The sequence below is a fragment of the Oncorhynchus mykiss genome, chromosome 2, assembly GCF_013265735.2.
Source record: "Oncorhynchus mykiss isolate Arlee chromosome 2, USDA_OmykA_1.1, whole genome shotgun sequence".
Classification (NCBI taxonomy): Eukaryota; Metazoa; Chordata; class Actinopteri; order Salmoniformes; family Salmonidae; genus Oncorhynchus; species Oncorhynchus mykiss.
The window spans coordinates 55,788,283-55,801,790 of NC_048566.1; the positions used below are offsets into that span (position 1 = coordinate 55,788,283).

Below are 13,508 nucleotides of genomic sequence, written 5' to 3' on the forward strand. Positions count from 1 at the left end.
TTGTTGGCAATGACAGAGGTCAAACGTTTTCTGTAAGTCTTCACACACTGTTGCTGGTATTTTGGCCCATTCCTCCATGCAGATCTCCTCTAGAGCAGTGATGTTTTGGGGCTGTTGCTGGGCAACACGGACTTTCAACTCCCTCCAAAGGTTTTCTATGGGGTTGAGATCTGGAGACTGGCTAGGCCACTCCAGGACCTTGAAATGCTTCTTACAAAGCCACTCCTTTGTTGCCCGGGCGGTGTGTTTGGGATCATTGTCATGCTGAAAGACCCAGCCAGGTTTCATCTTCAATGCCCTTGCTGATGGAAGGAGGTTTTCACTCAAAATCTCACGATACATGGCCCCATTCATTCTTTCCTTTACACGGATCAGTCGTCCTGGTCCCTTTGCAGAAAAACAGCCCCAAAGCATGATGTTTCCACTCCCATGCCTCACAGTAGTTATGGTGTTCTTTGGATGCAATTCAGCATTCTTTGTCCTCCAAACATGACGAGTTGAGTTTTTACCAAAAAGTTATATTTTGGTTTCATCTGACCATATGACATTCTCCCAATCTTCTTCTGGATCATCCAAATGCTCTCTAGCAAACTTCAGACGGGCCTGGACATGTACTGGCTTAAGCAGGGGGACACGTCTGGCACTGCAGGATTTGAGTCCCTGGCGGCGTAGTGTGTTACTGATGGTAGGCTTTGTTACTTTGGTCCCACCTCTCTGCAGGTCATTCACTAGGTCCCCCCATGTGGTTCTGGGATTTTTGCTCACCGTTCTTGTGATCATTTTGATCCCACGGGGTGAGATCTTGCGTGGAGCCCCAGATCGAGGGAGATTATCAGTGGTCTTGTATGTCTTCCATTTCCTAATAATTGCTCCCACAGTTGATTTCTTCAAACCAAGCTGCTTACCTATTGCAGATTCAGTCTTCCCAGCCTGGTGCAGGTCTACAATTTTGTTTCTGGTGTCTTTTGACAGCTCTTTGGTCTTGGCCCTAGTGGAGTTTGGAGTGTGACTGTTTGCAGTTGTGGACAGGTGTCTTTTATACTGATAACAAGTTCAAACAGGTGCCATTAATACAGGTAACGAGTGGAGGACAGAGGAGCCTCTTAAAGAAGAAGTTACAGGTCTGTGAGAGCCAGAAATCTTGCTTGTTTGTAGGTGACCAAATACTTATTTTCCACCATAATTTGCAAATAAATTCATAAAAAATCCTACAATGTGATTTTCTGGATTTTTTTTCTCATTTTGTCTTTCATAGTTGAAGTGTACCTATGATGAAAATTACAGGCCTCATCTTTTTAAGTGGGAGAACATGCACAATTGGTGGCTGACTAAATACTTTTTTGCCCCACTGTATATACAGGTGAAGTCAAAGTTGACATACACCTTACACAAATACATTTACACTCAGTTTTTCACTATTCCTGACATTTAATTCTAGTCAAAATTCCCTGTCTTAGGTCAGTTAGGATCACCACTTTATTTTAAGAATGTGAAATGTCAGAATAATAGTTGAGTGATTTATTTCAGCTTTTATTTCTTTCATCACATTGCCTGTGGGTCAGTAGTTTACATACACTAAATTAGTATTTGGTAGCATTGGCTATAAATTGTTTAACTTGGGTCAAACATTTTGGGTAGCCTTCTACAAGCATCCCACAATACGTTGGGTACATTTTGGCCCATTCCTCCTGACAGAGCTGGTGAAACTGAGTCAGGTTTGTAGGGTTCCTTGCTCGCACAAGCTTTTTCAGTTCTGCACACAAATATTCTATAGGATTGAGGTCAGGGCTTTGTGATGGCCTCTCCAATACCTTGACTTTGTTGTCCTTAAGCCATTTTGCCACAACTTTGGAAGTATGCTTGGGGTCATTGTCCATTTGGAAGACCCATTTGCAACCAAGCTTTAACTTCCTGACGTACGTCTTGAGATGTTTCTTCAATATATCCACATAATTTTCCATCCTCATGATGCCATCTGTTTTGTGAAGTGCACCAGTCCTTCCTGCAGCAAAGCACCCCCACAACATGAGGCTGCCACCCCCGTGCTTCACGGTTGAGATGGTGTTCTTCGGCTTGCAAGCATTTTTCCTCCAAACATAACGATGGTCATTATGGCCAAACAGTTCTATTTTTGTTTCATCAGACCAGAGAACATTTCTCCAAAGAGTACGATCTTTGTCCCCATGTGCAAACCGTAGTCTGTTTTTTTTATGGGTGTTTTGGAGCAGTGGCTTCTTCCTTGCTGACCTGCCTATCAGGTTATGTTAATGTTTTACTGTGGATATAGATACTTTTGTACCTGTTTCCTCCAGCATCTTCACAAGGTCCTTTGCTGTTGTTCTGGGATTGTTTCGCACTTTTCGCACCAAAGTACGTTCATCTCTCGGAGACAGAACTCATCTCCTTCCTGAGCGGTATGACGGCTACGTGGTCCCATGGTGTTTATACTTGCGTACTATTGTTTGTACAGATGAACGTGGGACCTTCAGGCGTTTGGAAATTGCTCCCAAGTATGAAGCTGACTTGTGGAGGTCTACAATTCTTTTTCTGAAGTCTTGGCTGATTTCTTTTGATTTTCCCATGATGTCAAACACTGAGCTTGAAGGTAGGCCTTGAAATATATCCACAGGTACACCTCCAATTGACTCAAATGATGTCAATTAGCCTATCAGAAGCTTCTAAAGCCATGACATCGTTTCCTGGAATTTTCCAAGCTGTTTAAAGGCACAGTCAACTTAGTGTATGTAAACCTCTGACCCACTAGAATTGTGATACAGTGAATTGTAAGTGAAATAATCTGACTGTAAACAATTATTGGAAAAATTAAGTACAAAGTAGATGTCCTAACTGACTTGCCAAAACTATAGTTTGTTAACAAGAAATGTGTGGAGTGGTTGAAAAACATGTTTTAATGACTCCAACCTAAGTGTATGTAAAGTTCTGATTTCAACTGTATGTTCATATAGGTAGGGGTGAAGTGACTAGGCAACAGAATAGGTATTGACCAGTAACAGCAGCGTATGTGATGAGTCATAGAGTTAGCACAAAAAGGGTATCTGTTTGTTTAACTATTTAGTAGTCATGTCTTGAAGCTGTTCAGGGACCTGTTGGTTCCAGACTTGGTACATCGGTACCGCTTGCCATGTGGTAGCAGAGAGAACAGTTTGTGGCTTGGGTAGCTGGAGACTTTGACAATTTGTAGGGCCTCTCTCTGACACCGCCTGGTATAGAAGTCCTGGATGGCAAGGAGCTCAGCCCTAGTGATTTACTGGGTGCGTACGAACTACCCCCTGAGGGGGAAGAGCCATTGTCGTGTCTTCACAACTGCTGGTGTGTATGGACCATGTTATTTTACAGCTTACAATTGGTTCACCCCTCTCTCCCCTGTAACTTTTCCCCAGGTCGTTGCTGTAAATGTGAATGTCTCAGTCAACTTACCTGGTAAAATAAGGAAAACAAAATGTATAATAAATAAATGTTTCCTTAGTGATGTGGAAACCAAGGATTTTGAAGCTCTCGACCTGCTCCGCTGCAGCCCTGTTGATGTGCATGGGGGCGTGCTCGGCCCTCAATTTCCTGTAGTCCACAATCAGCTAGTTTGTCTTGCTGACGTTGAGGGGAGAGGTTGTTGTCCTGGCACCACACTGCCAGGTCACTGCCCTTCTCTTTATAGGCGGTCTCATCGTTGTCGGTGATCAGGCCTACCACTGTCGTGTCGTCAGCAAGCTTATAATGATGGTGTTGGAGTCGTGCGCAGCCACGCAGTTGTGGGTGAACAGGGAACACAGGAGAAGACTAAGCACACACCCCAGTGGGGCCCCCGTGTTGAGGGTCAGCTTGGTGGATGTGGTGTTGCCCACCCTCACCACCTGGGGTGGCCCGTCAGGGCCAATTGCGGAGGGAGGTGTTCAGTCCTAGGGTTCTGTGCTTAGTGATGAGCTTGGAGGGCACTATGGTGTTGGAACACTGAGCTGTAGTCAATGAACACCGTTCTAACATAGGTGTTCCTCTTGTCCAGGTGGGAGAGGCTCGTATAGGGTGCGAAAGGAATTGTGTCATCTGTGGATCTGTTGGGGCGGTATGCAAATTGGAGTGGGTCCAAGGTGTCTTGGATGATGGTGTTGATGTGAGCCATGACCAGTCTTTCAAAGCACTTTATGGCTACAGATGAGTGCTACGGCGCTATAGTCATTTAGACAAGATATCTTGGCATTCTTGGTCACAGGGACTATGGTGGTCTGCTTGAAACATGTAGTTATTTCAGACTGCGTTAGGAAGATGTTGAAAATGTCACTGAAGACACCCGCCATCTGGTCAGCGCATGCCCCGAAGTACACTTCCTGGTAATCTGTCCGGCCCACGGCTTTGTGAATGTTAACCTATTTAAATGTTCTATTCACATCGGCTAAGGAGAGCGAGATAACACAACTTCATCCGGAACTGCTAGTGCTCTCATGTATGGTTCAGTGATGGTTCCCTCGAAGCGAGCATAGAAGGCATTTAGCTTGCCTGGTAGGCTCACGTCAATGGGCGGCTCGCGGCTTGGTTTTCCATTGTAATCTGTGATAGTTTGCAAGCCCTGCCACATCCAACGAGTGTCAGAGCCGGCATGGTAGGATTTCGATCTTAGTCCCGTATTAACATTTGTGTGTTTGATGGCTCGACGGAGGTTGTAGCTGGATTTCTTCTAAGCTTCTGGGTTAGTGTCCCACTCCTTGAAAGCGGCAGCTTTTTGGGATATGTACGTACAGTCACTGTGGGGATGACGTCATCAATGCACTTATTAGTGAAGCCGGTGACTTGATGTGGTGAACTCTTCAATGTTATCAATGAACACATTCCAGTCTGTGCTAGCGAAGCAGTCCTGCAGCTTAGCATCCGCTTCATCGGGCCACTTCCACATTGAGTGCGTCAGTGGTACTTTTTGAGTTAAGAGTTTTTGCTTGTAATCAGGTATCAGGAGGATAAAGTTTTTGGTCATATTTGTCAAAGGGAGGGTGAGGAAGAGCCTTGTATGTGTTTTTGATTGTGGATTAAAGGTGATCTAGAGCTTTGCTGCCTCTAGTGGCACAGGTGACGTGCTGTTAAAAAATACAACTGAATAGAAAACCAAAACAATTGTCTTTACAACACCGTTACTGTGTCTTTGTCTCTCTGTGCTTTGTGGGTCAAGATGGCACGTCATCTCCCCCCCACAGTCCCGACCTGACTGCAACCAGGGGCCGGGATTCCAAGGAGAACAAGGACCCCTCTCCCAAAGTGAGGCGGAGACGCAGCGTCAAGATCAGCAGCGTGGCCCTAGAGCCTGCCCAGTGGCAGAACGATGCTCTGCACATCCTCACCAACGCCCATGACTACAGGAGCATGAATGACTTCCTCATGAAGAAGGTAGACAGACTATGTATACCTGTCTGTCTTACAAACACTCTCAAGTTAATGCACAGGGCACTACAGAAAACTGTTGGTTTCCTAATTTAAGATGATACACAATACACACACATAGAGATGCACGCTCACACATACAGAAGTGTACACATACAGTGCGTTCAGAAAGTATTCAGACCCCCTCCCTTTTTCAAAATGTTGTTTCGTTACAGCCTTATTCTAAAATGGATTAGATAAAATAAAAATCCTCATCAATCTACACACAATAATCAATAATGACAAAGTGAAAACAGGTTTAGACATTTCTGCAAATGTATTACAAATTTAAAAAACAGATACCTTATTTACATAGGTATTCAGACCTTTTGCTGTGAGACTCGAAATTGAGCTCATGTGCATCTTGTTTCAATTGATCACCCTTGAAATGTTTCTACAACCTGATTTGGAGTCCAGCTGTGGAAAATTCAATTGATTGGACATGATTTGGAAAGGCACACACCTGTCTATATAAGGTCCCACAGTTGACAGTGCATGTCAGAGCAAAAACGAAGCCATGAGGTCGAAGGAATTATCCGTTGAGCTCAGAGACAGGATTGTGTTGAGGCACCGATCTGGGGAAGGGTACCAAAAAAGTTCTGCAGCATTGAAGGTCCCCAAGAACACAGTGGCCTCCATCATTCTTAAATGAAAGAAGTATGAAACCACCAAGACTCTTCCTAGAGCTGGTGGCCTGGCCAAACTGAGCAATCAGGGGAGAAGGGCCTTGGTCAGGGAACTTCCAGAAGGACAACCATTTCTGCAGCACTCCACCAATCAGGCCTCTATGGTAGAGTGGCCAGACGGAAGCCACTCCTCATTAAAAGGCACCTGGGGAAAAAAAAAAACGCTTGGAATTTGCCAAAAGGCACCTAAAGACTGTCAGACCATGAGAAACTAGATTCTCTGTTCTGATGAAACCAAAATGTAACTGTTTGGCTTGAATGCCAAGCATCAAGTTTGGAGGAAACCTGGAACCATCCCAATGCTGAAGCATGGTGGGTTCAAGCCAGAGCCCGGACTTGAACCCGATCAAACATCTCTGGAGAGACCTGAAAATACCTGTGCAGCAACGCTCCCCGTCCAACCTGACAGAGCTTGAGAGGATCTGCCAGGAAGAACGGGGGAAACTCCCCAAATACAGGTCTGCCAAGATTCTAGCATCATACCCAAGAGGACTCAAGGCTGTAATCTCTGCCGAAGGTGCTTTACAAAGTACTGAGTAAAGGCTATGAATACTTATGTAAATGTAATATTTCAGGTTTTTTTAATATATAAATGAGCAAACATTTCTAAAAACAGGGTTTTTAAAAATATAAATGAGCAAACATTTCTAAAAACATGTTTTTGTTTTGTCATTATGGGCTATTGTGTATAGATTGATGATGGGGGGGAAAAAAGCAAATTATTCAATTATAGAATACGGCTGTAACGTAACAAAATGTGGAGAAAGTCACGGGGGTCTGAATTTTTCCGAATGAATTGTACATTCACCAACATTCACGTATTCTCAAATGCAGTCGTGTAAATGACTTCATCATTAAAGGTGGACTCAGCGATCGGTTGCAGATGCAGACAGTAAACAGCATAATGGGTCGTTGTAGCGTGAGGCTCAACTTCTCCGCTGTTTTTGGTCCTGTGGCTGCTATACCAGGCTGCAACAGCGTGATGTAAACCCGTGCACACACACAGACACTGTGTGCGACTGTGCGAGACCAATGTCTCACACACACACACACACCAGAATGCTACAGCAGTGCTGTATTGTACTATACCGTATAATACGATAGTCACATATTTATACAACAGCAGCATACTTTAGGTTTTGGAGACTACAGCATTTGATGAGTTTGATGAAGGAAACCTGCATTTATTATGACCATTTATTGTACCACATAGATCAATGACCTGGACTCTGAGGACGGCAAGAAGGACACCTTGGTGGACGTGGTCTTCAAGAAGGCTCTGAAGGAGTTCCGCCTCAACATATTCAACTCCTACTCGACTGCTCTGGCTGTGAGTACCACTATGGTTGTTTCGCTGTCATTTCAAGTTTGATGTATGTACAGGTATGTACAGGATACACATGGTATACACCGTCCAACAAAATGCTTACTTGCAGGTTCCTTCACAACAGTAATAAGAAATAACAAAAGATTAGAATATGAACATAAAGTTAATGGCTCAGTAGAATAGAATAAACATTTTAGTATAAGTATAATATAGGAAGGCACAGTTTATAGTACAGTGATTACACGTTAGTAGGGCTGTTACGGTGACTGTATTTCTGCCACACTGGCAGTCACGTGTCATGACCGCCGTCACATTCAACATGACCGTTGAGTCACGGTAACTAGGCTTCTCCAAAAATGCGCTCTGATGCCCGCTGTTGGTCATTAGAAGGCTACGAAACTTTCTAGCGGCCTGATACTCAGCGCTATATTGTCCCTTTAATCATTCTGTCATCAATGTAAATGCAATGGAAAATCAAATCGGACACTTCATGAGAGCCCTGGCATTCACAGTTTGAGCGGAGTAGGATCACCTCATGTGTATAAAGAGCCAACTCCTCATAGCTGGTTGATGCATGGAATAAAATGTGCCTGTAAGCCCATGTTGCGCAACATTTCTATAGGCGTTTGATGGCCTCTTTTAAAAAGAGGAGGATACCATCAGCTTTCTATAGGCTTGCTATATTTATTTCTCAACTTTCCTAATATTAAGCACATTGCTTTCCTTTACAACCTGAGTAGCCTACCTGGCTGGCATGAAAATAAACTGTAGGAAAAGCATCCTCCTTTTGCTTGGTCCATTCTAAATCAAACTAATTTCACACACATATTATTTAGTATATGTAAAGTCTAGTTTAAATTCAGAATAGTCTGATAGGTGAGAATTGTATCACTGTTTCTGTGCAGTCTAAGGCAAGAAACAACGCATGCATTTTTTCCCAAACGTTTTCAAATCATAGTTGCATGCATCGTGTCATGTAGCCTAGCCCATATTTTGATAAGATTTGTATCACAGCTGAAGTGGCCAAATAAAGTGAGTTTTTATTGGGACAGTGACACATTTTGTGTTTTGGCTTTGTACTCGAGCACTTTGGATTTGAAATGATACAATGACTATGAGGTTGAAGTGCAGACTGTCAGCTTTAATTTGAGGGTATTTTCCATCCATATCGGGTGAACCGTTTAGAAATTACAGACCTTTTTGTACATAGTCCCCTTATTTTAGGGGACCAAAAGTATTGGGACAAATTCACCTATGTGTAGTAAAAAGTGTAGTATTTGTTTCTACGGAGCAGGCCACGATGCCACCGGTCGAGACGCTCTCAATGGTGCAGCTGTAGTATTTGGAGAGGACCCGGGGGTGGCATGCCAATATTCTTCAGCCACCTTAGGAAATAGAGACGCTGTTGCACCCTCTTGACAAGAGTGGTGGTGTTGTTGGTCCATGGCAAGTCCTCGGTGGACGCAGAGGAACTAAAAACTGCTGACTCGCTCTACTGCAGTCCCGTTGATGTGGACCAGGGCGTGTTCCCTCTTCTGCTTCCTGAAGTCAACAATCAATTCCTTCGTTTTGCTGATGTTGAGGGAGGGGTTGTTGTTCTAGCACCACAAACACTTACCTCCACCCTATAGGCTGACTCGTCGTTGTTGGTTATCAGGCCTACAACCGTGGTTTTGTCAGCAAACTTTATGATGGAGTTGGTGCCGTGCAAAGCCACGCAGTCGTATCTGAACAGGGTGTACAGCAGAGGGCTGAGGACACAACCCTGTGTAAAGAGTCAGTGTGGAGGAGGTATTGCCAATCCTCACAGCCTGTGATCTGCCCATCAGGAACTTCAGGATCCAGTTGTAGAGGGTACTGCCCAGACCCAGGGCTCTGTACTTGGTGACAAGCTTGGAAAGAACAATAGTGTTGAATGCTGAACTGTACTCAATGAACAGCATTCTCACATAGGTGTTCCTCTTGTCCAAAGAGAAAATTGGAGTGGGTCCTGTGTGCCTGGCATGCTGGCCTTGATGTGGGCCATGACCAACCTCTCAAAGCATTTCATGATGAAAGTGCGATGGGGCGATAGTCATTTGGCCATGCCACCTTGGTTTTCTTGGGCACTGGTCACGATCACTTTTACAGTGGGCCTCAAGGTACTGGGCACCCCAATCACAACCGTCAGTGACCACGGATGCATTTTTACTTGGACAGTGGCTGACTGTATTGTAGCACATGAATCGATTTTTGTAATCTTGCCTCCCTCACTACTACTTTCCTCCTCATCTCTGCCTGTCCCATACTACTTTAGACGGTAGTACTGTCATCAATTGCATTATAACACTCTCTCACAAGATCTCAAAACTCTTTGCAGTAACACATATGGGCTTTTTTCCCGCTAATATCTTCTTCTCCTCGTTCCCTCATCCCAATCCCCCCCCATCTCTTCCTCCTCCCCCTTTCCCTCTCCTCCAGATGGATGACGGTAAGAGTATCCGCTATAAGGACCTGTACGCCCTGTTTGAACACATCCTGGAGAAGAGCATGCGGCTGGAGCAGAGGGACTGGAGCGAGTCGCCGGTCAAGGTCTGGGTCAACACCTTCAAGGTCTTCCTGGATGAGTTCATGACCGAGTACAAGCCCATGGACAGCACCATCGGCAAGGTAGGGTTTGTGTGAGCGGGTGGAAGGATTTTGGCTGGCTGGCTGGGTGGGTGTGCTTGCGTCCGTACATGTGTCAATGCGTGTGTGTTGTTTTTTTAGAATGTGCTTCGACAGGTCAGTCCCATTTGAGATGGAAATCCTATAGCAGTCTTACAAGCTGATGCATGGCATGTTGGATCAGTGTTCATTTTGTCAACAGAAATAGTGACAGCAGTGCGAAGGACATGCGACACCCGGCACACACAGCCTACATCAGCTGGTGAGCTGCAGGGGAGTAGGCAAGGGGGTGTAGGCAGACAGGCGCCGCTCCGGCCCTGCTTTCGATTATACACATTGTGCAGGCAACTTTCTTGCTTCCCTGTAGCAAACCAATCACCACCAGCCTTCTAAATAGCTACCCTTTGCCTGGTTAACAAACACAAGCTAGGGCCTCCCGAGTGGCGTAGTCTAAGGCACTGCATCGCAGTGCTAGCTGTGCCACTAGAGATTCTGGGTTCGAGTCCAGGCTCTGTCACAGCCGGTCGCGACCGGGTGACCTATTGTGCGCCGCATAATTGGCCCAGCGTCGTCCGGGTTAGGGGAGGGTTTGGCCGGCAGGGATGTCCTTGTCCCATCGCGCACTAGCGACTCCTGTGGCGGGCTGGGCGCAGTGCATGCTGACAATGTCGCCAGGTGCACGGTGTTTCCTCCGACACATTGGTGCGGCTGGCTTCCGGGTTAAGTGGGCATTGTGGCTTGGTTGGGTTGTGTTTCGGAGAACGCACGGCTCTCGACTGTCGCCTCTCCCCGAGTCCAGACGGGAGTTGCAGCGATGAGACAAGATTGTAACTACCAATTGGGGAGAAAAAGGGGTATAAAAAACACAAGCTGCTTCACGAAATTTGAAACAATAGCAGCATTGAGTTTAAGAGAGAAAAAAAAACAGTCTAGGTATGTTTTTCTCTCACTTCAGTATAGAGAAGTAGTCTGTCTTTGATTTTGTAATCTCGCTCAACCCTCCTACTTTCTCCACTGCATTTCATAGCCAGATTCTGTAGCCACGTCTCCCTCTTTCGCTCAGAGAAAATGGCTTGAGAGATTACCATTCAAAAGACCCATAATGCCCATAATGCTGTTTCTTTGTTTCTATCGTACATTGGTGGGTCGTGTTTTACATTCATAAAGCATATTGCTGGCCATTGTAGAACTAGGCTACTTAACCGTTTTAGGCTACTGGGCCGCGTACAGCAGGATGCAACATTTTGGAACGTTCAGATAGGCTCTGTAGGCTGCCATTAGCAACTCAATTATCCTTAAAACGTCTTCTGTGTTTGATTATTTTTAAAATAATCGGTTCAAGGACATACATCTGGTGTATTAGAAGCAATTAATGGTACCATGATTGTCTTCGAATGTTGTATTTATTTACACAAAGGTTGACCACGAAGATCGCCATTTGCCTATTCACTATCACGCGGGATCCTGTTTTCTGCTAACAATGCCTGAAGTACCGTGGTCGGCCTTGAACTTCTGTGGCTTCAATGAGCGCGGGGGCAGTCGTTCTCCCCGGGGAATAACATTGGCTCTATTCATGGAATTCCATCTGCAACATCAAGAAAGTTTTGCAATGGAACGTGGCCCCTACTAACATTACCAGTAGCCTATAACGTAAACATTTGGTGGCACACAAAGAAAGTAAGAGATAGCAAACAATTTATTGACTAAATTCCTCTTGCCACTACACTATGGTCTGGCAGTGTTTAGGTGCCTTTGGACTGGTTAAATAACTTTATTTTGAGTCAATGTGGACCTAGTGACTCAGCACTTGGACCAGGACTCCAGCCATAGGGACTCGACCATTGGGGACTCGGACTTGAGCACAGGGGACTTGGGACTCGATTCGGACTCTAGGTTTAGTGACTTGACTACATCACTGGGCGAAACGGTCATTAGCTGTCGTTCTACTTTTGGACATCAATGTGGCTTCGGCGTCCGTGGAACGTTGATAACCAAAGGCAATGATGCGACTGAGGTGCAGCCCCATACTGCTTTGCGGCACCAACCATCTGGTGATTGTGCTTCTCTCTCTCGCTCTGTCTCTGTGCTTGTATGTGTCAGTTTGTTGTGTATTTATTGTGCAATATTTATGTAGGCTGAATTAGGAATGTACATGGCTAGATCATTTGTATATATTCCTAGATGTGTTTGTCATATGTCTGCTGTTGGGAAGAGAATAGGATGTTATGCAGAAAAATATGTTGGTAGGACACGGCTATGTATGTGTGTGCACATGGAAGTCAGTGATTTGTGCATACTATAGGTTAACGAGGCAATACAAATGCGATTTGACTCAAATGTGACAAATGAAGGGCGTTTAGTTTACAAAAATGGCCCAATGTTTTCGTCATTTTTAACAATAACTACACCTAGTCGTTATTTAAATGACCAAAAATGTGACTAAGTGATATTTTAGTCAAAATGATGAAGACTAGACTAAATGTAAAAAAAAGATTGCCAACATTAACACTGTGTTGGATGTATGGGTGGGTGCATGGCATGTTGGATGGATGGGTGGGCGAAGGCTTGATGGGCGAAGGCCTGATGGGACTAGTCACTGGTCTGTCTGTCTCCTGTTCTCTTAGGCCCCCAAACCAGAACGCAAGAAGAGGAGGAAAAAGGAACCTGACATTGTGAGTACTATATTCTATACCGTATCTCTACGCTTTGTAATGCATTTGATGGCTCTATCTTTATGGCAAACTGAGTTGAGCCCCTCTATCACCCTCTGTAGGTTGAGGAGCACAATGGGCACATCTTCAAGTCCACCCAGTACAGCATCCCCACCTACTGCGAATACTGCTCCTCTCTTATCTGGATGATGGACCGGGCCTGCGTTTGCAAACGTGAGTTCACACACACACATTAACAGTTCCACTCCACACTTACACTCCACACAAAAAAATGGCCAATGACTCCAGTCACCCAAGTCATAGACTGTTCTCTTTGTTTGTTTTTACACTGCTGCTACTCGCTGTTTTATGATCTAGTCATAGTCACTTTACACCTACCTACATGTACAAATGACCTCGACTAACCTGTACCCCAGCACATTGACTCGGTACCGGTATCCCCTGTATCCCCCTCATTGTTATTTTATTGTTACTTTTTAGATTTTTTTACTTTAGTTTATTTAGTAAATACTTCTTAACTCTATTTTCTTCTAAATGCGTTGTTGGTTAGGGGCTTGTAAGTAAGCATTTCTCGGTAAGGTACCTTTTGTATTCGGCGCATTTGTGACAAGTTCGATTTGATTTGATATACACTGCCTTCACAAAGTATTCACATCCCTTGACTTTTCCCACATTTTGTTGTTACAAAGGTGGATTAAACTGGATTTGATTGTCTTTTTTTGTTGTCAACAATCTAAACAAAATACTCTGTCGAAA

General features: G+C 44.7%; 1 protein-coding gene across 10 annotated transcripts in view; it reads left to right on the top strand.

The window, feature by feature from the left end:
* myo9ab (myosin IXAb) overlaps positions 1–13,508 on the top strand; it is a 226,858-nt gene that overhangs the window by 195,622 nt on the left and 17,728 nt on the right. For all 10 annotated transcript variants that reach the window (XM_036950868.1, XM_036950837.1, XM_036950830.1 and 7 more), the window contains 5 exons: positions 5,174–5,388; positions 7,321–7,437; positions 9,895–10,083; positions 12,705–12,752; positions 12,854–12,965. In XM_036950868.1, the coding sequence (XP_036806763.1) occupies positions 5,174–5,388; positions 7,321–7,437; positions 9,895–10,083; positions 12,705–12,752; positions 12,854–12,965 (681 nt within the window). The remainder of the gene's footprint in view (positions 1–5,173; positions 5,389–7,320; positions 7,438–9,894; positions 10,084–12,704; positions 12,753–12,853; positions 12,966–13,508) is intronic.